The sequence below is a fragment of the Scatophagus argus genome, chromosome 5 (genome assembly GCF_020382885.2).
Source record: "Scatophagus argus isolate fScaArg1 chromosome 5, fScaArg1.pri, whole genome shotgun sequence".
Classification (NCBI taxonomy): domain Eukaryota; kingdom Metazoa; phylum Chordata; class Actinopteri; family Scatophagidae; genus Scatophagus; species Scatophagus argus.
This window is the reverse complement of record NC_058497.1, coordinates 621384-648265: the sequence shown is the minus strand read 5'-3', so window position 1 is coordinate 648265 and position 26882 is coordinate 621384. Positions and strand designations below refer to the sequence as shown.

The window sequence follows — 26882 nt, the reverse complement described above, 5'->3', positions numbered from 1 at the left end:
ATGTAATCCATCTAAAGCCAAAGATGAACAAACTCCACAACTTACCACTCTGAGTTTGTTGTTGTGCTTCTGCTATTAAAAAACTGACCATCTGTATTCCTCACCAAAACACGTTATGTGCGACTCCTTTAGTCTTCAAATGGTGGCGAAACTGGTAGGAGGAATGTATGTTGCATTGCCCATATGTTTGCACATACGCATCCTCTTGTGCGTGCATGACACAGACAAAACTAATCACTGTGGCCACTTCTATGACTGTACTTTGCAACTTTTGACTGCTGAGTGAATGAAATTGTAATGAAATATAAACTGTGAAATTCTAGTAACAATGAATAAAGCTTTTGACTTTTGTCGTCAGAAAAGAAAGCAGTGCGTTGTCACGATTACCAAATACCAAATGAATTGTGCACCTGGTTCTGAAGTGGTGGAGCAGAAGGTGCTGCAGTAAAGGCCAGTTGCTGGGTATTGAGTAAACTCCACCATGCTTTTCCACTTCCATGTTCCAAGCAGCTGACTCAGCCGTCTAGAAAACACAACACATCACACAAGTTGATTCAGTTGGAATTGTTCACAATCTTTGGAGGATCCAAAACCTCAGTGCTAGAAAGGTTCCTTCAATTTCATTGTAAACAATGCACTTTCCTCACAATGTGGTTTATTCAAACCGTGTGAAAGAGAGCTATGCTGAGGGTTACCTCCTAAAATCCATTGTAATCTCCACAGTCTTGAGCATGTTTAGCTTCAAGTAGTTTTTAGTCCACCGGAGCAACAGCCTTTCAACCTCCTGCCAACATGTAGACTCTTTGCAATCACAGATGAGTCTGATGAACTCAGTGTTATCAGCAAAATTCAGGAGTTGGATTTGTTGTGGTAGATTCACCAGAAATATACTCTATTCTACAGAATATACCATAATGTAGTGAATATCAACTTATGTACCCAATGTTAATTTACTCACATTTAATGTTAAGCTGCATGATTAAAAGAAACTCTGCTGTCTCGTATAATCAGCATTAAAAGAGAAACATATGCTTCAACATGTAACCCAGAAACAATAAAGTTTTCAAAGAGATATAGCTCAGAACTTCAACATTGGTGCCGGAAAAGATCTGAAATTGGCAGGGATGAAATCATAGGGGCTGGAGAATTTCCACCAGTAAAATGTGTGTTTATGTGGCATTTTCTGACATGACTGGAGCATGCCTAACCATATAAACTGATCAGTGGCAACATTAAAACCACCTGCTAAATATTGTGCAGTTCCCCTTGTGCTGCCAAAACAGCACTGACCTGTCAGGGGAAGGGACACAAGAACTCTGGGGGTAGTTCGTGGTCACTGGTATCAGACCATTGAATCCTGTGCATTGTGGGTGAGAGGGTGGATTCCCTCTTATTCTGGTGCTTCCCACAGATTCTCAATCAGGATGGAATCTGGAGAGTCTGCAGGCCACTGTTGTGGTCCCTGAGACATTTCTGAGCTGTTTTTGAAATGTGATGGAGTGCACTGTCTCGCTGGGGGGAAGTTGCAGCTGATGGGAAGAGCCGTTGCCATGGGGGGTGGGATTGCAGAACATGGCAGTTGAACGAGGCAAGTGTACGAAAGTTGATGAACAGAATCAGAATCAGAATTGTCTTTATTGCCATGTAAGTGAAGAGGTTTCACATTACTAGGAATTTGCTTTAGTGATAGGTGTATAAAACACAAAAACGAGTAATTAATAATAATAAAATAAAGTAAAATAAATAAATATGGTTCTGTGAGGTAATACAAGAGTGGGGTTGTACAGAGTAGAAGTAGTGCATGTAAGTGAAGTAAGCAGTGTAAATGTTCAGCAAGTCGATCATGACAGGAGCATAGAACAGTGACTGTACTAAGCTGAAATGCAGAGCAGTGTGTTAATCAGTTGGTGTTCAACAGTTCAACAGCAGAGGGGAAGAAGCTGTTCTTGTGGCCATGTCCAGGGTGAGAAGGGTCAACTGTGATCCTGTGCGCCTCCGAATCCGGGAGATGTACAGGTCTTGGAGAGATGGAAGGCTGCAGCCAATCACCTTTTCAGCAGAGAAGACAGCACGCTGCAGTCTGTGCTTGTCCCTGGCAGTGGCCCCAGTGTATCACATGGTGATGGAAGAGGTGAGGATGGACTCAATGATGGCCGTGTAGAACTGAACCATCATCTCTTCAGCTGAAGAGGAACATCCTCTGCTGGGCCCTTTTGATGAGGGAGCTGATGGTCAACTCCCACTTGAGGCCCTGGGTGATGTCTCCATGGAGACGGGGGTGTCTGTCAGGGTTGGGGGTTCAGAAAGTCTATGATCATCTCCGCTGTCTTCTGGGCGTTCAGCTCCAGGTTGTTGTTGTGGCACCCGGACACCAGACGGTCCACCTCCCTCCTGTCGGCAGACTCATCCCCGTACGAGATGAGTCCGAAGAGGGTGGTGTTGTCTGCAAACTTAATCAGCTTGACAGACTGGTGACTGGAGGTGCAGCAGTTGCTGTAGAGGGAGAAATACACAACTTTGGGGGGTACTGGTGTTGATGGTAAGGGTGTCCAAGCCATTCTTCCCCAGCCTCACATGCTGTTTCCTGTTTGTCAGGTAATCAGTGATCCACCGGCAGATGGGAGCAGGCACGTTCAGCAGGGACAGCTTGTCCTGGAGGACAGCTGGGCAGATAGTGTTGAAGGGAGAGCTGAAGTCCACAAACAAGATCCAAGCGTAGGTTCCTGGGGAGTCCAGATGCTGCAGGATGAAGTGAAGAGCCAAGTTGACTGCATCGTTTACAGATCTGTTGGCTCTGTAGGCAAACTGCAAGGGCTCCAGGAGGGGGCTGTGATGGTCTTGAGGTGGGACAGAACCAGGCGCTCAAATGACTTCATGACTACAGACGTTAAGTCGTTAAGTCCAGTGATCCTCGGCTTCTTGGGGACTGGAACTGTGGTGGAGGATTTGAAGTGGACTGGCACGTGGCATGACTCCACGTGCCAGTCCACTGTGCTGAAAATGTCTGTGAACATTAAAGTCCTTACGGATTATGAAAAGTGAGTCTGTATGTTTTTGTTCCAAGCTAGTTACTTGATCAGCTAGGATTTTCGGTGCATCATTCATGTTATCCTGGGGTGGAATGTAAACAAAAACTAAGCTGTATGATGAAAACTCCCATGGTGAATAATATGGCTTGCAATACATGAAAAGTGCTTTTCGGCAGAACTGTGACTGTGACTGTGACTGTGTGAACTGTGACACTAACCTTCATTTATATAGAACCAGGAATAGATTCACTGAGCCAGGTGTTAATAAAACAAAGGACAACATGCAAAAATGTAGGCAAATTCTTGTTAATGCACTTGAGAAGAAGCAACTCATCCATTTTGTTGGGCAAGGAGTGGAGATTTGACAGGGAAATTGATGGAGAAAGGGTTCCAACAGACATGCGTTTCTTGCGCTGCACTGCCGTTCAAAAAAACCCTTTGCCAAAACTTTAAATATCGCTAGGACATGGACAATTTTAAAGCCTAGAGAGGACACTATACTAAATATGCCCAAAAAACTAGTAAGGGACAAGCTCACGGCTACGGAAGACCCTAACAAGGAAAACGGCACCATTTTGGACAAAGAACATGCTGCATGCTCACGGCAGGCTAGCCTCACCAACTTCAGTATAAACATGCAAAACCCCTATACTGTGGACTTAATGAAAGTCATTCAGTTATTCAAACAAGACCTGTATGTATGATGCTTGATACCAGTCTTTTCCCTCCTAGAATCCACAGCCCAGTGGACCTGATGGCCCCTTCCGTGATGTGCCTACTCTGGTATACGACTCTTTCTTGGTAATACTGCACCAGCAACTTAGCAATATGGATGTTTTTAGGGATGATGATCGAGCTTCCTGAGAGGGCTGTGTTTTGAGACAATTTCTCCTTTGGACAGGTTTCTTCATCTCCATTTTAAAGGTCTCATGCTGTTTGGTCCGGACAATTACTGTTCTTGCGTGCGTAAGCTCATCTACTTTTGGCGTATCTCCCTCGGGAAATCTAGCACAGGATCTGATTTTCTGAATGAGCTTGGTTACTCCACGCATCAGCATCTTCCACTTGGAAAAGCATACGAATCTGTGTGAACCAAGCAGTGTTTCAGCAGTTTTCGTCGCAAAGGTTGCAATCAATGGGCGCACATCTGCGTCCGCATCTGGTTCAACCAGCTCAAAGGACTTAGGGTGGGGAAGTGTCACTCTGTCATTCTTTTTGAGAAAAGAAAATCAATTTGTATCTCCTAAAAGTGCAGCTGGTACTGGTCGTGTTCCATGGTCTGAAGGATTGTGTTCTGTACTGACAAAGTGCCACTGTTCTGTGCTATGATAACTTCCTTATGCTTGTGACTCTGTGTTACATGCAGGCAGGTTTGTGTGTGTCTCTTGTTCCCTGTTGTGTTCCACAGGTATCAGCTGTGAGTGGATCCACCTGTGCTGCCGGGCTGCCCTGCTGATTGGTTCATTGGAACTTACATCTAGCCAATCATCATTCAGGGACATGGTTATATATAGGCCAGCACACCTGTCTGCGCTCTCTCTCTCGCTGGACATTGGTCTGTGTTTGTCAAGCAGAAAAAAACTAAAGGTAAAAGTATGTGGTGGGAGATTTTGGCAGAGTAGGTGAGTTTGGGGTACTCTATACATTTGTGCAGCACATAGTGGTTTTTTGTTAATGCACACTAGGGTTATTGGTTGGTGCCACCCGCTGTATTTAATTTATTTAAGTCTTTTTTTTTAGATCAGAGACAGGTAGGCCTTTTGTTTGTTCTTTTGTTCTTAGCAGTTAAGTGTAGTTAGGCCTAGTTTTTTGTACTGTTTTCGATTCTTTTGGCACAACCACTCACTCCCAATTCTCCCCCACATTTGTTTAGAGTTAATTTCTGTTGTTCCAGTTGTATTTGGTGAATGAAAATAAAAGCAGTTTTACTTTTCTCCACCACAAGGACTCCTTCAAATTGTTTGGTTGAGGTGTTACAGCCACCAGCATTCCCCTAGCTTCCACCTCAATGGGGCTGTAACACTCTGTTAGCAACGTACACATAGAACCTCCGCATGGCGTTGTAGATATAACCCAGCACAACGCTAGAGTCAGTGTAAAACGTCACTGTGTGGATGTTAAACATCTAGCTCGTCCACTAACACGTCAGCTAGCTCAACTGCGAGCACGGCTGCACAAAGCTCCAGACGAGGCACTGTATGGGAGTGACGTGGTGCTAATTTAGATTTCCCCATACAGAATCTTACATGACTGTTTCCTCCATCGTCGACTGCTCTGAGGTAGGTCACCGCAAAGATGGCCGTAGTGGATGTGCCAGAGAAGATACATAGTTCCCTCTGCTGCGTGGAGAGAAAGGAAACAGGTGGGTAAGGTCTTGGTATGTGAAGCTGCTCAAGTGCCTTGAATGAGTCTTTTTTAAAACTTCCACTGTGTCTCCTTTTCAGCAGGTATTGGGTCATCCCATCCATATTGCTCAGTGCATAGTTCTCTGACTATAGCCTTGCCTTGTACTGTTATTGGAGCCGTAATCCCCAACGGATCAAATATGCTGTTGACTGTGGAGAGAATACTACGTGTAAATGGCTTCTAATCTCTAGAAACAAGGAAGGTAAAGCTGTCAGTTTGAAGGTGCCAATTAAGACTTAAACTTCTCTGCAGGGGTAAGGGATCCACACCTAGCTCAAGGTCTTTCAGTTCTTGCCAATAGTATATGGCAACAGCGGGAGATGGGCTATTGCCAAATACATGTACAGTCATTTGGTACTCTGTGATCTTATTGGCAGGGTCATTGTCCTCGAACCAGAGAAAACGTAAGAAGTAGCGATGTTCCTGGCAGACTTTGAAACAGTTAGAATTAGTTAGTTATGTTAGTTAGTTAGTGAACATTAGTTCAATATCCACTGCCACTGCCACTGCCACGGATTCCTTATGAAAGAATGAATGAGAATTCCCAAAAGTGTGTTATTTAGGTCAGGGCCGCTCAACAGGATGTCGTTCAAGGAGACGCCGTCATGCTTGGCACTTGAGTCAAACACTGCCCGTACCAGTCCTGGCTTGTGCGGATGATAAACTCCAAAGATCAGTAAGTACCAACGCTCTTGTTCCCCACTGAGTGGTGGGGCTGGTTCAGCATGACCTGCCTCAAAGATTTTCTCCATGAAAGCAAACATGTTCTTTTATGTCTGGCTTTTTAGCAAGTGTGTGGCGCAATGTCAAAAGGTGCTTGACTGCTTGCACTCTATTGTTGGGGAGTTTGCGCCTTGGTTCCCTGAAAGGTAGCAGCGCCACCCAACTATTTGAGTCATCCATGAAGACGTCCTTGTCCATTATTTCTAGAAAAGGTTTGCCTTCCACGGACATGGCAGGCTTGTCGTCATGTGGTGTTTCCTGGAAGACTCTTTCTCCAAGGCTTTCTTTTCATCGAACAGGTCTTTCGACATGTTAGCCTTTGGAAAGTGAAATTGATGTACTGGAATTTCAAGCCTCTCTTTGATGTGGAGACTGTTAGTGCAAGGGTCAAACAAAGATGTACGTCCATTGCTCAGTACATTAGTTCGGTAGACATTGCACAATCCAATTTGTGGGATCTTCCAAGGCAGACTTCTCCTACTGTCCCACTGTAGGGACCATTGCATTGTTCTTGAACCTTGTGTGCCCATGGTATGTCTCGGCCGAGCAGGATGAGGATGTCTGCTGAGGGATCTAGAGCTGGGATCCTGTCCAAAACCTGCTTGAGTTGTGTCTGGCAATCTCAGGTGTGGGGATTTCCGACTTGTCATCAGGGAGCATTTCACATTCTATTAGAGTGGGGAGTGGGATGTGAGTTTTACCATCTAATGACTCTATGATGAAATTGTTAGCTTTTCGGCCTGTGGTTTCAATGACTCCCAAGCAAGTCTTCAGGGTGTATGCTGCTGTGCCCTCTGCATTACCAAAGAGCTCAAAAAACTCAGATTTTAGAGCACGATCTTTCTCTGACCGTAGTCCCACAGATGCTGGTGCATTTCAATGTGACAGTTTGAGGGGTCTCTTCCGCCCTGATCTCTTTCGGTTAAGAAGGTCTCAGATATCCAGAGAGCCGGCCCCGGATGTAGTGCAGAGGGGCGTCTATCACCATTGCATTCTCGGCACTGAACATTTTTACCACAGTATTTGGCTAAATGGCTGGTTGATGCACAGCACCTATAGAAAATATTTTTCTCTTTGAGGTAGGCTTTCCTCTCATCCAAACCACTACACTTCCTAAGGGGGTGTGGTTTGTTGTGGAGCGGACATTGCTTGTCCGGATCAACCATAATTTTTTCTGAGGGGCCGTTATGGCTACTGTCAGAGTTCTCTGAGACTTTTTGACAGAAATAGGTGTTTTTACATTTGGTCGAAAGGAATGCTCTGACTTCCCCATGCTCCAACCACCCGTGAGTGCAGCAAAGCTTGGGTCGTTGAGTGTTTTGGCTTGATCACAAACAAACTTTGCGAAGATGGCTGCTTCAAGCTCCAAAAGAATGTCTCTCGGCTCTCTCAACCTTTGATTTTCTCGATTTGACATTTTTGGAAAACCATTTACCTTCTAAAGGAGTGCATTTTCTGTAGCTTCCGGGGATCCATAACAATCATCCAACCTTTGCAATACCATATTTACACCTGCTGCTGCATCATGAATGTTGACTGCTCGTATCCTCTTTGCCTGCTCGGATGATTTTGATCCAAGCCATTTACACAGCAGATCAAGCTGCTCTCTAGATGTCAAATTTAAGTCCACCATAGAAATGAGGAAAGATGCATTCCAGGTCCAATAATTTTCAGGATGGCCGTCGAACCTTAACAGCCTTAAATACTTCGCCAGATCTGCTGTGAATGATGAACTGCACTTACTGGTCCCGGGAGGAGCACGCGCCTGTGACCGAGGAGGTTGGCAGCTGATTTGTCTTGTATTGCGTGACTGGGTATGATGGCTGTAATTGTTGTTTATGCACATGCATCGATATGTATGCATCCTGTTACAGATGCTCCCAACTTTCTTCACTGTTTTCTACTGTTTTTTATTATATTATGCTACTCTTCTTCTTTCTGTTACTTTGGACTACACTTTTTTCCTACCCACCAAACGCCAGGAAAGTTGTGGGTCTTTTCTGTGTTTTTGTTCACAACTAAACTACTACTACTTTTCGGTGCAGCGATGCAACTTCTTGCTGCCTGCATTGTTTACACTCGGGATCAGCTGATGGACCTGAAGCTAGCCACCGCTCCAGGGAAAACACCAAGAGTAATCTCTGCTGAATGCTGGATCAAGACTCATAGAGGATGCAGGGGAAATGAAAAGCTATGGCGGAGGAGGGAGGCTTTGAAACAACGGAGGCTTATGACTAGGAAGTTTAAGCCGTGTCTCCCCTCTATCGTCATGGGAAATGTGAGGTCACTTGCGAATAATATGGACGAACTGACAGCACTGTCTCAGAGTCAGAGGGAATACTGGGAGTGCAGGTTCATATGCTTTACGGAGACATGGCTGCACCAGGATATACCCGATGACAATACGACATTAACGGGCTTCCATACGGTCCATGTGGACAGAGACTGCACTACAAGCAGTAAGCACAAAGGGGGAGCGGGGTTGCTGCGCTTGTTAACAACCGGTGGTGTAATCCAGCTCACAACACAGTGAAGGAGCGCATCTGCAGCCTGGATGTGGAACTGAGTGCCATTTCAAACGACTCCTCAGAATTACGGCAGCAACTACTATTCAGCTATTCAAACCAGGCAGGTTGGATGCAGGTTTTCAATTATGGGCAAAAAAGTGACAAAAAAACCCCCCCAAAAAACAGTAGGCGACCTATATATGGAGAGAGCTTTAATGTCCTTTGAAGAGATTTTTTCCAAGTACGATATACCAAGAAAGCATTCTTCAAATATTTACAATTAAGAAGCTTCATTTCCTCAGTGAATATGCTAGATATCTCTTCTCTAGAGGAACTAATTACCAAAAAGTTTATAATAAAGGATTAATATCAGCATTCTACAACTGGCCTACATCCGGCACTACTGAATCATCAATTCCCGAACTAGAAACATGGTGAGCTAATCAGGAATATATCTGAAGATGAATAGAAAGAAATATGTGTGGACTAAAGGCAATCGGCAAACGTTAGCTTAAAGCTTCTTCAGTATAACTGGGTGATGGAGACATACATAACAAATATAATATAATCGATATTTGCTTTAAATGTAGAGAGGCCCAGGGGACGTTTGTACATTGCATCTGGGAATGCGACAAAATTAAAGCATTTTGGGAAGAAGTAATTAATAACACTAAGATTATCTTATCCTTGAACATCCCATTTGACGCCAGGCTAATTATACTAAACCTGTGCCCAGCAAACTTTAAATTGAAACACAGATTTATAGACTTCGTAATACTACAGGCCAAAAGAATGATAGCTCTTTGCTGGAAAAAGGTGGACCCACCTACAATAGGTGCTTGGTTTACCGCTATGGCACAGTGTATGGCCCTGGAGAAAATAACATATATTCTCAAAAACTAAGTGGAAGTATATGAAAGTATCTGGAAACCCTTTGGACAATTCATTGACAATGCAGATATCGGAGAGTTTAAATACGATATTGTGTAACTTCCCAGCCTGGGATCAATAAAGTATATCTATCTATCTATCTATTTATCTACAGGAGGTGTAGGACAAATTCAGTAGGCTGCATTGTATCATTGTATTATTATTCTGGGTCTGGGATGTTTTAATGTCAACGATAGTTGAGAGTGCTGTTATACAGCACAAAGTAGTATATCTCGTGGTACCACATACATTCATATTTAATTAATTAATGTAATGGTTTTTTTTATTATTTGTCCTATCTATTTATTTTTCCATTTATTTTCTTTAATAATGCGAGAATGAGAGAGTGAAACAGTGTTATGTTATGTTTTGTTCATATCATTTTGGGTGGAGGGGGGGTTATAAAAGTATTTTCTGGCTAATACGTACACTAAAATACAATAAAGATATTGTTAAAAAAACATTATCCTACTGTATATTATGGATAATACTTTAATCAATATTATTCCCAATTATTATGCTATAAGCAGTTGCCCATGAACCTGTTTACCTGTGGAATGGTCCAAACAACAATTTTTGCTGCCCCTGTCCTAATTTGTTGAAAAACATTGCTGGCATTAAATTAAAAGTAAGTATTTATTTCCTAAGATAAATGAAGTTCTCGAGGTATTAAATATACTGTCTTTGCACTGTTTTTAATTGAGTATATATAGAAAAGAAACAGCAAATTATCCCAATTTGTTTAACTTTTATTTTACACAGCATCACAATTTTTTTGGAATCTGGATAGTATGAATTATTACCCTCTCCTGAAAACTTGAATGTCTGAATATTGTATTCAAGCATAGTTATACCATATATCACTGACAAATCCTGAGTCAGTCACTGGTCAGACATGCATGTGACTGACTTTTGAGCCTCAGTATCAATAATAGTGTTGTCACCCACCTGTGCAGTGGGCTCATCCTTCTGTTCTGCTGCCACTGTATCAGGGACTGGTCTGTGAAAAACAGTTAGCGTATGAGTGACATAACTTATGCAAAAGGGAAAATAAAGGTACCCTGTAGAGTTTCTGAACACTGGTAGTAATATGCAGCATTTGATGAGCTGGTTGCTGTTTTGTTTGTATCTCATACAGGCACTTAAGGAAGCACATAGATTAGCTAGCTTAATAGCTTGGAGGGGGATGATGTGCATATCTGCTAAAAGTGTCACACAACTAACAAATAGTTGGTGGCAGTAATTCACCAAGCAATGGTCAGTCTCTTCATCCAGTGCTCTGGTTAAGATAAAGATACATCAGAAAGTACTGGACAGATCTGTGTGGAAGTTGATATGAATTATTATGGCTCCAGGGGATGAGTGCTTGCCTTCCAAGAAGAGTGGTGGCCAGTGAGGATATTTTAGTGTAGTGGCCACACTGTATTTCAGCATTACTTGACATGCAGTAACCAACCAGTAAGCAATCTACTGAATGGGGCAGCATCTTACAACGTGGTATACAGTTTTCCTTAATACATCCAGTGAAGATTTCTATTTGATGCAGAGCAGGCAGGCAGATTCTTCAGGAAAAACAGACTGTCGATGATATAAGTACATTTTTTGTTTTAATAAGAAGGTTATCAAGGGCCATACTAGGCCTGCTATTCAGAAGGACTGCTCTGGTCTAATGTAGAATGTAAGCGATTAAGGTTGGGTATACAGCCAAATGAAACAATGTAACAAAATGTAGCGTTCCTGCACTCAGCCAGAGTAACGTGCCAGCTAGCGTCACACAGACCTATGTAACAATGAAGAGTTTGAACTAGCTAAAAGTTACAGATGGGCCTAGTATGAAATGCCTTGTTACGGAATGTACAAGCACAGTGGCATACCAAGGGCTCCTCGTCCTGCGTCCTTGTCTCCGGTCGGTCACAGTGTCCGGAAATAGAGATTAATTCATTTAGTTTAGCTCATTCTGCTGATTCCCATAATCAATCTGTTCACTAAATTATAAATACATATTCTGTCGTTAATTCCGTGCCCAGTTCCGGTTTGGGGACAAGAAGCTATTTTTTCACCCATACGACACGCCTACCGTGCCTCTGATTAGCTCTGCCACTGATATTTTTTTCTAACCTTAAACATTTAACCAACCATCTCACCCTAAACCTAACAGGGCAACGGCCAGTATCCAATCAGAAGCAGGATGGAGCGGCCCATCGTGGGCCCGCAGGTCGACCTGGATACTTAAACAACAACGACAAAAAAAATCGAACCAGGTTTTGAACGTCCGGAAGAACTGTTTCAGAGTAAAAACTCTATAAAGCTAGAGTACTTTCAGTCTCTTGAGCTAATGTATGTGAGCGTTAACACAAAAATCAATCAATCAACCTTCTTCTTAAGTGCTTACCAGGTTAATAAATGTAACAATAAATGTAACAATGCAACTGACAAAAGATGAAAATATATTAATCGATCAAATTATATAAATAGTGGAGACTGGTGAACAAAAGCATTACATGAATGCGAGAAAAAGTTTAAATATGGCTACAATTTAAATATATTTTCACCTGAAAATACTAGGCTAATTGGCCTAAATGAAATAATTACATTTTAATTTAGCCCATTGCATTCACTTTGCAGAGCATTAACGGATGAGGTGACTCTCAAGCCAACATTTTGCCGTTATTCTATCTTTTTTAAACTCAAAATGAAAAACCAAAACACACCATTCTAAACGGTTTGCTCCAAAAACTAGGCACTGACAACCATGTATATTTGGAACGCTAATTAAAGTCTTGCCAGCAGCTGTAGAGGTTACTCTTATTCTGACAAAGTTCCACCGGAACCGTCCGTGGTACTTGAAGCGACTATAAGGCACTATTCTCTCTGTCAGCCAAATTGAGCAGTATTGCATCCTCAGCATGGCAACTGAAGAGCTAGCTAGGAAGCTACAGTCGCGCCTGGCTGCTACACAGCAGGCTGAGCCGAGGCCAGAATCTGAACAGAGCACGGTTCGATCAAAACCACAGGAGCCCGAGGCAGCCTGCGGCGACTTGCCCTCCGAGCTGTCCGTCAAACTGACCCGCAGACTGGACATCAACGAGGGCAACGCTGCTCCCCGACCGACCCGCGTCTTCAACCCGTACACGGAGTTCAAGGAGTTCTCCCGCAAGCAGATTAAGGACATGGAGACGGTGTTCAAACGGTAAGGCTGGAACTATGGCCTTTCTTGTTTGTCCATTTACACATGGGCAGAGGTCCGACATATCTACTTGCACTCGTGGGGATTGGATCTGAATGAGCTTGTTGTTGATGAGATTAAACTGCTGCTGCTGCTGCTGCTGACGCGAAGCCTTCAGGTGAAAGCACCGGCTGTCACTCAGCAGTAAAACAGTATCAATCACGGCTAATGATAGGCCCTTTGCACTATAAACTGACATTTAGTCCGTCTTGCTTGTATGTTTTCTCCATCTGTTTTTGTTGTGATCGGATGACAGCCTTTTGAGCTCACAGTCAGTTTTCGGTGGGGTGGGCAAAATCGGTCAGTTGTCATTTTTGGCTGCCTTGTACTGTAATACAGGGCTTGTCACATTTGCTGGACATGAACTCAAAAAGCGCACAGAGGAAGATACTGGATAGGAAACTAGCACTCCTTGCCACCTGCCATGCAGCTACACTGAAAATTTGAAATTGCAAGTTTAACACTCTCAGATTTAAAACCAGCACTCACTCGGGGTTTATATGGGAACCACTACTAAGTATTAACAATTTTGAAAGAGTTAACATTTTAACACTATAACAGTCTGACCTCACAAACTTGTATAGTGTAAAATATTAACTCCACAATGGATGACAAGAACACTATGTTGATGTTGAAAGTTCACTCACTGTGTTAACTAAGTGGTTAACACTGTGCCAGGTAATGCTGGGTGATGTCCTTCAGTTTCTCTTAAACATGCCCAAATTAAGAGTTAAGATGTACAATCTGTTAGTTTAACTATCTCACCATGCTCAATAATCACTCCAAAAAGTACTGTGATGAAAAAAAACTTTTTTATGTTCTCTGTAACTCGGACTTCACATTTAATTAAAGAACATTACACTGTACCCTCTACGGTAACGTTCTACAATACTGCCCAAAACAAGAGATAGCTCATAACTGTAGCTTGCCTTATCTCAGCTCTCTGGCACAACATGACAATAAATAATAAATGAGTAAAGTATCACAAATCATAAGGTGTAAGAACTGAAACATGAAAATGCTCTACAAATGTAGTCTCAGTTTACTACTGAGAAAGGCACAAATGAAACACAAAAAATACCTTTGGCAGAAAATGATTTCCAGTGATAGGCAACAGCTATTTGGTGTTTCTTTGCAACAGACTTAGTGCAGAATGTTCAAATTCAAAGCAAAGAGTTCATCAAAGACTGCCATTGATGTGGTTTACTGGCATCACATCATCACAATGTAGTAAGTGCTGATTGGCCTGTTCATAGTTTCAGAAGCAAGAAGGTATCAGTGACATTGCCTGTCCTGGTTCTCTAGGTGTTCTTCTATGCTCCTGCATGACTGTGGGGAAAAATTGCGTATCAAGTTACAACATAATATCATCTTTGTTCCAATTCCCCAATTAAAATCACACAGTACTGACTGGTACCTTGAAAATGCTGATCTTCAGTGTTTTTTTTTTCTACTTTTAACTAGACAGAATGGAACAGTGATATGGCGTCTTTCCTGCTGCTTCTGCATATCCTACCAACTCAGGTAGGAGTTGATATCACTGTTCCACTCTGTAAGAAGTAAAAAAAGGTCCTTAAATTAAGTGAGTTTCTTTCCTTTCAAAACTTAATTTCCATGTCATTTAATCTACTACCCTTGGACGTCTTAGGGTTTGTGGGCCACAAGAATCATCTTAATTTATCATCTGTTTTGTTTAAGTCACATTTAAGTACTGTGTTTGACAGGATATAGTGAAAGTCATTTCATGTGGCCTTTAATTTAATAACTGGGTAATCCTGTGAGGATTCATTGCTGTACTGGTTTGTGGCAAACTTCAGCAAACTCTGGAGCACTGGGGTGGGGCTGTCTGGTTTTCTGATCACCTTTCCTATAGGATGTATGACCCTTCTCAAGAAGCTTTGCAGCTGATACATTTGTGATGATGACATACTAATCTTATAGCTACAAATTGTAGTTACAGTAAAAGATGTCAGTACTTACCAGCTCTTCAGTGTTCTTTAGTGTCTTGGACACACTCAGAGTATGGAGTGCGAATCACCCCGATTGTGAATGAGGTGTTGTCTATACTCATAGGTCTCCTTCATCCTCTGCAGGATGATTTCTCTTTCACTGGTGGTTCCTTTAGTGCGAGTTTAAATTATATATAAATGTTTGTCCTGAACAATAAATACCAATAAATAACAACCAAGAAACTTTCACTCCACACAAATGGACAAATGATCTTTAACTGAACCAAATATCCTTTTTGGAACTGAAGCTGGTGGGTATGCAGACATTCTCTTGTTGCCTGGCAGGTCTGGAACTTTACATACCTCAGACGTACTGAAGCACACATAATGATCCCTTTATGCCAGCTTCTCTCTTACTGCATAAATCTTCAACTGAATACTAATCAGATATAACAGGTCCACCTGTAAATAGCTGGCCATTAACTGTTACTTGTGTGATTTTACTTAATATGGGTCCCGGCGTTCTGTGCACAAAATATATAAAATTAACTTTTGGCAATGCCCACAAATAGTAACTATATCTGCAGTTCAATGAAAATGAAGTTTCCTCAATCTATTTTGAAACAAACAGTACTTGTCTTCATCTGTAAGCTTACTTATACTAGCCTGCATACTAACATTGATGATATAGATGCATTTACCATAGGACTCCCTTACAACTGAAACATGCTCCTGAAGGACTTTATATTAGAATTTGCAAGCTAGTGTAGCACAGTTATATCACAAACAGTTTTATTCAGTAATATGAATTGATTAATGTTTATTTAAATTACTGAACAGGCAGACAAAAACCCAGCTGAAACACTTTTTGGAGAGAATGATTAAAAATGAAATTTCTGCTTGACCCAAACTGCTTAAATCTTTTTTTCAAAAGAGTTTAGCTGCTTAATGGTAGCCGATAAGGTCTTAAAATGAATGAGCCATTATGCTTGATGGGCATCTGCATACCTGCAAGTAAACAATGGTGGTAACTCATTTGTCATGAGTTTCATCATGTCTAAATCGGTTTAAACAATAATCCAACATAAGTACAATTAAATGCAAAATAGCAATGGCTCAATGAGCACCAGTAGTGTGATAATCACCAATATTTCCTTTTCATGTTTGAAGCGAGGGAAAGAAAATGGCGGCTGTCAAATTCCTCAACTAGCATATTTGCCTAAGTGCTCGGATGTTTGAAGTACCACTTATAGGTGTTAAATATGGTTAACTCTATCGTGTTACTCCTCCAATATATATTTTCTTACCAGCGAAAAGTTCATTTTATTTGAACCAACACCAGAACCTCAACACTTCACTCTAAACTGACCTAACATTGCAATTTAACTCTAGTGAACTTGCTGTGTAGATCTACAACTGGATGACTCTGCCCAGCTGGGAGCTCCCAGTGAACACAGCTGATAATGACACAGTTAAATGGTGATGCAGCAAGCATGACAGGCACAAACAAACCTGCTAAAAGTGAATATTAGACCTGCATTTAGGGGTAGCAATAGGATTGCAAAAGTGTGAAATTTTCAGTCAAATCAAATTAAGTATTAAATTACTTCAGTATTTAAACAGCAATATTAGCCACACTTTATTGCAATTTAGCAAAATATTATCGTTTGATAGACATGAAACTTGATATAAGCTTGAAATATAATTTTAATAACACTAGCACAGTAAAATTCAATACCATAGATTAGAAAGTGTGCATGACTTGATTTGTAAATTTTCATTGCAAGTATCAGAAAACATGAATGCAATTGAATTAAATATGCAAGTTGAACACATGTGCTTGGGTTCTTGGGCTAAAATGATCATTTTAAAGAGTAACTAAACCCTTAAACCACTTTTTTCTGCTGAAAATCAATTAATCAATTTAAATATATATATTTAGTGGTGTTACTGATTGATTCAGGTCCAAATCTTGACATTTTAGTGGAAAGTATTTGAATTTTCCATTTTGTGGACACGCTGCAGTTTGCCTACAGGCCAAACATTGGGGTGGACGACGCTGTCATCAACCTGCTGCACCGGGTGCTGATTCACCTGGAGAGTGCTGGGAGCGCTGTGAGATGTTTTTTGACTTCTCAAGTGCATCCAATACAATTCAACTCAGTGCTGCTGAGAGGGAAGCTGGAGAGAGCAGGAGTGGATGGACATTTGGCTGCTTGGATCATCGACTACCTCACCAACAGGCCACAGTATGTAAGACTGCGTAACTGTGTGTCTGAGGTGGTGGTCTGCAGCACGGCTGCTTCCCAGGGAACAGTGCTCTCACCTTTCCTCTTAGCAATTAACCTACAACACCAGCAGATGTCACCTCCAGAAGTTCTCCGACGACTCAGCCATTGTTGGCTGTGTGTCTGAGGGGAATGAGGCGGAGTATGGGTCAGTCATCGTGGACTTTGTGGACTGGTGTGAGCGCAACCACCTGTGGTAAAACGAAGGAGATGGTGATTGACTTCTAGAGAAGAACATTACTACTTACCCCAGTGAACATCCAGGGCTTGGACATTGAGATGGTGGACAGTTTTAAGTATCTGGGTGTCTACCTCAACCATAAACTGAACCGGTCACATAACAACGATGCCCTGTACAAGAAGGGCCTCCACCTTCTGAGGAAACTGAGGTTCTTTGGAGTGTGCAGGCCCCTCCTAAGGACTTTTTATGGCTCTGTGGTAGCCTCTGCTATTCACTACGCTGTGGTCTGTTGGGAACCGGGTAGCATGGAGCGGGACAGGAAGAGACTGAACAAGCTGGTCAGGAGGGCCAGCTCTGTCCTGGGCTGTCCACTGGACTCTGTGGAGGAGGTGGGTGAGAGAAGGATGTTTGCCAAGCTGACATCCATCATGGACAACAGCTCTCACCCTCTGCATCAGACAGTGGAGGATCCAAGCAGCTCCTTCAGTGGCAGACTGCTACACCCTCAGTGTAGGAAGGAGCTACAGCAGGTCCTTCATTCCCACTGCTGTTAGACTGTACAACTCAACAGTCTAGCCTTCTTTTCCTCCCTTATGCAGACTTGTAGCTGTATATTGTACAGTGTTTACTTGTAAATTGTTAATTTATTATCTCTATATTTTTTGTAATTGTTTTTGCACACTTTTTGCACTCTATTCTATTCTTGTGAGCTGCCATGACAAGTGAATTTTCCCACTGCGGGAGGATCAATAAAGTTCATCTTATCTTTATCTTATAAGTATGCATAGTGACTGACCTCTACAGGTTGAAACCAAGCTATTACAGCTGAATTGAGCTGAGCTGGAGGCAGTGATCTTTTGGAGGCAGCCTACATTGCCAACCTATTGTTTTTACATGAAGAATTGACAAGGCTTAATTGAACTGTTCACAATTCATCAATAGCCTGAATTAATTACTTTACTTCTTTGATATTTGTTCAGAAATAAATCTGGAGCTGTCATGGGACAACAAATTGTCAACCAGACCAAAAATTGCACAGAACACTAATAAACTCCAATTTGGTCCATCAGTCACTCAGTAATTGAGGAATGCTAAGGGTTTGTTTTCGCTTTTAATATTGTCCTGTCTCCCCTTTCACACTGCTTGCCATATACAACATATTGCTGGACAGAGTGTGATTTGTGATGCAACAAATTAAACGACAGAGCTCTTGTTTACATAGATGTGTCATGATGTAGAAAATTATCTAGAAATGTCTAGAAAATTGTTCATATATATTGAAAAAAAAAAGTATGATGTAATTCAATTTATTTGTATAGCACCAAATCAAAGAAAAAGTTCTCTCATGACACTTTCCAATTAGACCAAACTCTTTCATTTAATTTAATTTAACACAACAAAACCCCCACGAGCAAGCATTTGGTGACAGAGGCGAATAAAAAAATGCATTTTAGTTTGGGGGGTTGGTGAGGATTTAATCATTCCAGTAACAGATTATTGGAATTATTAAAAAAAAACAAAAACAGTATTAACAATAATAATGATGATAGTAATAGTAGTCGATCATAGTAATAGTAGTAATAATAATAATGTAGAAATATGACAGGTGGTAATAACAGCCGTTGGTGTCAGGTAGGACCACAGCAGGAGCTCCAGACACGATCCATGGGAACATGCAAGACGAGAAAGCATAAAGACTCCAGGGAAGAAGTCAAGTTAGTGACATACATTGATAGGACATAAATGTGTATGGAAGGATAATCAGAGGATGAAAGAGAACCTCTGCACCATGGCAGATCCCCCAGCAGTCTAAGCCTATTGCAGCATAACCAGGGGTCAGTCTAGGTCAGCCCTAACTGTAAGCTTTATCAAAAAGGGAAGTTTTAAGTCTACTCTTAAACCTCCTGGACTGAAACCATGATTTGAAAGGAAGGGAGCTTGATAGTTAAAGGCTTTGGTTCCTGTTCTACTTTTGATGACTCTACGAACTAAAAGTAACCCTGCATCTTGGGAGCATACAGTGTTCTGAATTTTACAAACAGCCAGTACAGAGAAATATGATCACTAATATGAGATTTTGTCGGTACACATGCAGCAGCATTCTGATGTGGTTTGACAGTATGGAATTATATTCATGCCTCAATTCTGAGCGTGCAAAGGGAAATTCTGAGTGTCCTCAGATGGGTCCATTTGAGCATGTCCTCTTGTGAAGCATGGGCTTTTCACCTCGGCACACATTAGTCCAACTTCATCCCCGATGTTAAATCCACAGTCTGCCAAAACCAAATCTCCCGGTAACAGTTTATTGAGGATGGAGTGTTGGCGTTCCAGGTGAGATACTCGGTTATGTGCACACCTGTACCTGTAGCTGGAGACCACTTCCACAGCTACTCCTCCGATGTGCAGTCCAGTCTGAAGTTCACCACCATCTCCTTGGTCTTTGTCACATTGATGCAGAGGTTGTTTTCTCTGCACCACTGCACCAGGTGTTCCACCTCCTCTCTGTATTCCAGCTCATCGTTGTTGTTGATGTGTCCCACTACTGCTGTGTCGTCTGCAAACTTCAAGCTATAGGATTTGGACTCCTAATAGCCAAAAAGCAGCAAGGCAGGCTTTTCTTATTTTATGCTACTCCCCCAAGCTGGTCCCAGTGGATAGGACAAAGGCTGACTTTATTTTTCATGGCACCACTGTTCCCCCTAATCTATACTATTTATACTGTAGATCATGTAGAGTTTATTTGGTGAAGTGAACCGTGTGATTTAAGATTGACTGCTGAAACTGTGAAACAATAAATTCTACTGTAAAAGTTTCTGTCTAGTGCTTATTCCAGTGGCATTCATATGGGGAAATCATTCTCGTCTTGTCAAAATATCTTAGTTTATGTTGATGGTATATCAGGTGATGCTGACTGCCACTGTCTTCATTGTTTGAATTGTCACTCTGTTTTTTCCACATGGAGAATTTAGATGGCTGGGATTGTAGCAGGCTATCATGAATAATAAGTAGATAGTGTTGTTCCGTAGTTCACCCTTGGCATGTCAACACAACCTTGTTGCTAACCTCCTGAATTGAAGAGATTCAGTCCCCCGTCTCAAATCTCTTTAGTCTCACTTCTTTTCTGTGCTGATCCCATTCACGCAGTCCACATTCTCATGGGGCATCCAATGCCTGGTGCCCCAGTTTTCTTCCTCTGAGAGTGTTTGGCTTAAAGGCATATTTCTGATGAAGAAGTTTGAATTATTAAGAGCAAGTTGAGGATTTACAGACTTGCCCATGTATCCTGGCTGTTTCTTGTGAAATTTTGCTTTTTTTTAAGTTTATGTTAATAAGTCATTGACAAATTGCAGCATATTTACCCCATGTTTTGAAAATACATTTTTGTACTGAATCAGAAAGCTCAAGTTTACCTGAACTGAATGGGACAGAATGGGTAAGTAGTGATTTCCTTTGTACCAAAAGCTCAGGCATCTAAATAAAAATAAACTAAATAATGATAAACAAGTAACCTGCAGGACAGGAGTTGTTTCTGAGAGGAGAAAGAATAAAAAGTTGTGTATTTAACGTTCTAGGTCCTGTCCCATCTGTTTCTAAATGTTATTCAAAATTGCTATATCTTGTAGCTGTTGACATGAAACTTTTTTTTTCTTTGTTCTCCAGCAGTTTCATAGTGTGGGTTTTAAGTATAGTCATATCACACCTTGATTAGGTCTTCAACAGAGAAGTGTCCACCCACCATGCATGATGATGGTTTAGTTATAGGCTTTCTACAAGGGTGATCAATGTCAATGTCGCACGTGCCATGTGGGAGCACTAGGGATGTGTGTGTGACTGGTCATTTAAATGTTGCTACCTTCACCAGTCCACACCAGAAATACTAGTCTGTTATTAAACGAATTATGATTGGACGTGAATGTCAGCTGTTCTTCAACATTCTTTATTCTTTTTTTGGCCTTTAACTCCTTTCACTTTTTTCAACATATTAAATAATTCAAATATAAGACTGTTGAGATGAATGTGTGCTATCATTCAGAATTTTGATATAATTCAAAATGTCTGAACTATTACGTTTTTGGTGAAAATTTCTCCAATTAAAATTAATGGACCTAATTTTTAAAAATTCCATCTTCTCGTGCATTTTAAAAAACCCTCACTACTTATTCAAATTTTCAGCTAGACACTCCAGTCAAACATCTTTTCAAAATTTTAGGTACCATTCAACTTTAAAATTGCATTTAAACTTTGAACTTTGTTACGAGATAAGGTAAGATAAGATAGGGCTTTATTAGTCCTGCACTGGGAAAATTTGCATCTTCACAACAGCACAAGAACAACAAAATAAAGGTGCAGGTAGGTCAAGTAAAAAATATACAAAGTAAAAAAATATAGGGATATTTATTCCCTTTTTCTAAAGAAAGGAAGTTGATTAGAAAATCTTTCAACCTATCTTCAAAAACTGATGTAGGATGTCACAGTGTCAGTCAGTTTGTCCAGGTTTGTGGCTGCAGCCTCCAAGACACTCCAGTCAGTGCAGTCAAAGCAGGCCTGTGACTTCAGCTTTGACTCAGCTGTCCATCTCTTAATTGTCCTCACTACAGGCTTTGCTATTTTAACTTCTGATACCTGGTCAGCTAGGTGTTGTAACGCCTCCATTACACAGGCCTGAGGTGGAATGTGAACACTGACTAAGATGAACGAGAACTCCCGCGGTGAATTAAACGGTTTACAGTTTAGAGACTCAAGATGAGGACTGCATGATTTCATTAACACTGTGACATCTTTACACCAACCTTCGTTGACAAAAAAGCGCGTTCCACCTCCCCTCGTAAGCCCTGTAGCTGTAGAGAAGCGTCTGGGATGTGTTCGCTGAGCCAGGTTTCAGTGATACACAGGGCGGCGGAGTTTCGAAAGTCAGAGTTTTTAGAGATTAGAAGCAGCAGTTTTTCCATTTTGTTTGCTAGGGACCGAGGATTTGCCAGGTGAATAGACGGGAGCGCTGTGCGTAATCCCCGCTGCCTCAGCCTGACGAGCGCTCGATTGATGGTCATCTTAATATGGCATGTAGCAGTCTTTGATTATTATATGTAGCATAGTAAGTTAGAAAAGAAATGTCAAGTCAAGTCAAGTCTTTATTTGTATAGCCCATTTTTACAAGCAGTTTGTCTCAAAGGGCTTAACATAACATCAGCAACATCCTCTGCCCTTCGACCCTCACATCGACTAAGGAAAAACTCCCAGAAAAACCTTTAACAGGAAAAAATGGAAGAAACCTCAGGGTGAGCAACAGAGGAGGGATCCCTCACCCAGGACGGGCAGACGTGTAATGGATGTTGTACAGGCAGGAAAACAGTTAACAACATGAGAATGACATTACTAAAAAGATAAGCAAAACAAAATCCCAACTGTTTAGTTTCACTTTTGCTACCGCCTCAATATGATTTTAACATTTCACAAGACTGAAATTATAATGAACTGCTGTAACATTCATGTATTTTTTATGTGCTGTTGAAAATCACTATCCTATCAGTTCAATTTCAATTTCGGCCCGTAGGGAGAACCACCCCGCCGATAGTCGGTGCACAGAGGAATGACAGGCAGATGTCAACAGTAGACATTGGGTACCATTCAAATGGGATTAAGAATTAAAGATGAGCTGTTTTTCACTGTCTAATTTATTCACAACCAGGTTAGTATCTCTGGATTAAGGTATCTGCTAGGAGTGGGGCTTTTCATGAAGTCTTTGATCTGATTTTGTTCTATGTTGTCTTGCTGGTGACACAAAAAATGATTTGGCACATGCACTATATACACAAAAGTATTGGGATTGGGCTGTTTTTTAGGGGTTGTTCACATCATCACATCGTACTTCCAGGTTGAATCACCAATAGGATTTTTTTCGTTGTATAAATGTATTCGATAACAAAGTCCTGTTCTGGCTTGTGTGAATTTATTTGATTTCATTGTGATGTGACTAGCAATAAGGATACTGATACCATTTTTGTATGTTTTTGATTTATTATTGGAAATTTGCAGAACTCGTAACCTTATGCAGCAACTCTTAGTGTCAATATATGCTTCTAACTCTGCAAAATCCACCAGCATATGAAAGTTCAAAAGTAGTTTGAGTACCATCACTTTTTTTGGGCATGTTGAAAATTTTTCACATATCCTATTGATACCAGTCTCAAAAATGTTCAAACACTACCTATGCATATTATAAGATTATGTAAGTGGAGTTTTGTTACTGTCACAAAACAGGAAAAGATTCACTGATTGAGTTGATGCTGTATTGTGTGGACTGCCATCATGCCCCCTGCCCAGTTGAACCTAAGGCTGTGTAGGTTTTGTGATTTGCAGGTATGACACTGGTAAAGATGGTTTCATCGACCTGATGGAACTGAAGCTGATGATGGAGAAGCTGGGAGCTCCACAGACCCACCTGGGCCTCAAGAACATGATCAAAGAGGTGGATGAAGACTTTGATGGCAAACTGAGCTTCAGGGAGGTGAGAGTGTGACTTCACTAGGTAGTGGTGTGTCCTGTGACGTGTAGTGATGTAATGCATGTCAAGATATTTTAATATTCATTTTCAACAATAGTACTTAATAGGTGAAGACAGAAGAAGAAGAATAGGTGTAAAGACAGTCATTCACATCATATACCCACATAGGCAGCCCCACCGTATGTAGGAAACTTTATGATAATTGTGACTCGTTTGAGACTTTTATGTAACAAGTAAAGTTCAAATATGTGTGCAGCAGTGTGAGGAGGGTGTGATGAATACTGCTCAATTCTAGAACAGAAAGAATTGAACACATTATCTACAGCATGGATGCAGCAGTAGCAGAGTTGTTAGTGACAACATTAGCATTTACAAGCTTAAACCAGTGGCTTAAGAACACCAAAATTAATCATGAAGGGTTGGACCGCAATCAGAACATTTACACAACTGAAGCGCATGTGCAATTATCAGTAGACAGAAGGGGTAGAGATTGTCCACCAGTTTATTGATGTTTTTTTAGATGTCAAGCAGCATTGAACAGGCCCTTGCATGCCTGAGCAAGTTGGGGCTGGAGGCAGTTGCGACCTGTTGCTAGCAGGTGGCACAGTGAGTATTTCTAAATATTAGCATGTCAGTGTCTCCAGATTGCCACTCTTATACAATACCTGAAGTTTGGTGCGAATTGGACAATGGAGTTACAACAACTTCCTGTTTCATGGCGACGCTTGGAAATTCGCCATGCATTCACGGGAACACATTGCCATGAACACTCATTCTTAAGTTCTTAAAGCTTACCTGACTCTATTTGAGGTGTATGTGGTCAACCTGAGGAAAAGCGTGCTATTAGCAAAAAACAACAAAATACAACAAATACAACAAAAACATGCAATTTCCTGTTTTTCGTATGAGAATAACTGAATATTTGCATGTAGGTCTCTTCAGGTCTAAACTCTTATCCACCATGTGAAATTTGATAAAGATTGGATGAGACACACTTGAGTTACAGCAGTTTCTTGTTTTGTGGCCAAATATCCAATTTTGCCACGCCTATGACCATAGCTTTCAAGTTTTGCAAAAACGTTTGATAATTTTTCATTGTCAGCTTCTTTTCTATAAGCTCACCAAGTCTGAAGTCGATGGGATTAATCCCCTGGGACAAGTTTGTTAAAATATGACCCCTGTAAAAGACCCAAAAACCATAAAACAGTAATTCAAAATGGCTTCCTGCTGGTTTTACGTCATGGCACCAAGAGACTTTTTTTTTTTTTTTTAAGTTTCAGAGAGTTTCACGTCCCTACCAAATTTCATTCATCTAGGTGAAATGTACAGCCAGGGCTATGTTATAGAAGTTATGTAGGGGGTGCTATTTATTTATTTATATGGCACCTTATACAATCAAAATTGTCTCTAGATGCTATGGAGTCATTTTGCTACACCAAATAGAAAATCCAATATCAGACAGTAAGTGTACCAAGTTTCATGATGTTTTGATCATTGCTAGCCTCTCAATTCCTGTTTTTCCTGTTCCTGTTTTGGAAGATAACACAATGTGAGTGGCTGCCTGTTACAGCAGCTCCTACTCTTCTTTTCTTGTCTACCTTATCTACCTCCTTGAAGTACTTTTATAGTACTCTTACATTTCTCTCATTACATATATCTCTCGTATATTTACAACTTTTTTTGTAACATTAACCTTCTTCTCGCACGGTGGAGATCAAAGTTCCGTTGCTTTTTGAGTCCGTGTCGTGCAGCCACGGCTTGATTATTTACAGTGGGGATCCGGTTTTAGGACTCTGTAACAAAGCGTTGCTGCCCCAGGAGAAACCTGATGTTCGCCGAGAGTTGATGAGGAGGAAACCAGGATACTGACTCCTGGGCTGCTGGGGACCTGAAGTGGGTGAATGATTTAAACCTATTTTTTAACAGGTTTGCACAGTCATCTTCCCCTCCCCCTACCCAGCCATCTCTGCTGCAACCCCCCATCAGTGTTCTCCCAGTGCACTGTCCCACCCACACCCCCAACCCCAGCCCCCTCTTCACAACTTTTAGCTCACAACCACCCCCGTCTGTTTTGTCTATCATAACCCCACTCTCTCTCTAGCACACAACCCCCCTGCTCCAACATGTCTTTCATCACAGACCAGTTGAGAGCCGAGCTTAGGAGAATAAAGGCGAGGAAGGCTGCAGCTCCAGACAGCATCAGCTCCAGGCTCCTCAAGTCCTGCGCAGACCAGCTGTGCAGGGTAATGGAGTGTATTTTCACAATGAGCCTGAAGCTGGGAAGAGTGCCACAGCCGTGGAAAACATTCTGTGTGGTACCTGTGCTGAAGACGCCTGCACCCTAGGGACCTCAACAGCTACAGCTGGTCCTCGTTCACTTTCGCCCTCTGGTGAGCCCATCGTAGGACCCACTCCAGTTTACCGACCAGCCTGGCACTAGGGTGGATGGGGCTCTGGGCCCTCTCTCACTGTGAGAATCATGTTCTTTAATTTTGAACACCATACAGCCTGTGCCGCTGAGGGACAAGTTGGAGCATTCAGGAGTGGACCAGCACCTTACAATATCGCTACTGGACTACCTCACGAACCGCTCACAGTATAAGGGTATGGAACTGTGTGTCTGACGTGATGATCTGCTGACAGGGACCTTGCAGTGAACGGTCCTGGCTCCATTCCTTTTCACCCTCTGCATTGCGGACTTCAGAAACAATGGTCACCAGCAGACGTTCTCTGATGACTCTGATTGTTGGCCTCATAACTCAGGAAAATGGTGCACAATACACAAAGCTGTTCCAGGACTTTGTGGATTGGTGCCAGTGTAGTCCCCTCCAGATCAATGCAGGGAAATCAAAGTAGCTGGTGGTGGATTTCCACAGGCATGGAAACTCACCCCGAACACCAGTAAACATCCAGGGAATGGACTGGGCAGGTGAGTCAGCAAAACAAACTGGGCAGCTCCTTCAGTGGCAGGCTGCTTCACCCCAAGTATGTGAAGGAGCGTTACCACAGGTCGCCGAAAATGAGAGCTATTAGACTATCCGAGGTGTCGAGCTGCCTAAAGGGAGCAACATTCAAACACACTTTTTCCTGTGCACAAGGACAGTGGAGAACTGCGACCAAGTTTTCTGCAACTTGGTCGCC

General features: G+C 41.8%; 2 protein-coding genes across 3 annotated transcripts in view; one reads left to right on the top strand and one right to left on the bottom strand.

Annotated features, from left to right (window-relative positions):
• Positions 1–11756, bottom strand: part of nlrx1 (NLR family member X1) — a 43029-nt gene extending 31273 nt beyond the window's left edge. The window contains exons 1-3 of the mRNA XM_046388069.1: positions 11470–11756; positions 10544–10595; positions 411–523 (exon numbers count right to left, since the gene is read on the bottom strand). Of these exons, the coding sequence (XP_046244025.1) occupies positions 411–523; positions 10544–10560 (130 nt within the window). The 5' untranslated portion in view covers positions 10561–10595; positions 11470–11756. The remainder of the gene's footprint in view (positions 1–410; positions 524–10543; positions 10596–11469) is intronic.
• Positions 11757–12333: 577 nt separating this feature from the next.
• Positions 12334–26882, top strand: part of efhd1 (EF-hand domain family, member D1) — a 33577-nt gene continuing 19028 nt past the window's right edge. The window contains exons 1-2 of one of the 2 annotated variants that reach the window (XM_046388079.1): positions 12334–12785; positions 23597–23744. In XM_046388079.1, coding sequence (XP_046244035.1) covers positions 12502–12785; positions 23597–23744 — 432 coding nt within the window. In that variant the 5' untranslated portion in view covers positions 12334–12501. Of the gene's footprint in view, positions 12786–23580; positions 23745–26882 lie in introns of both variants that reach the window. The other variant, XM_046388080.1, reaches the window with a different exon arrangement.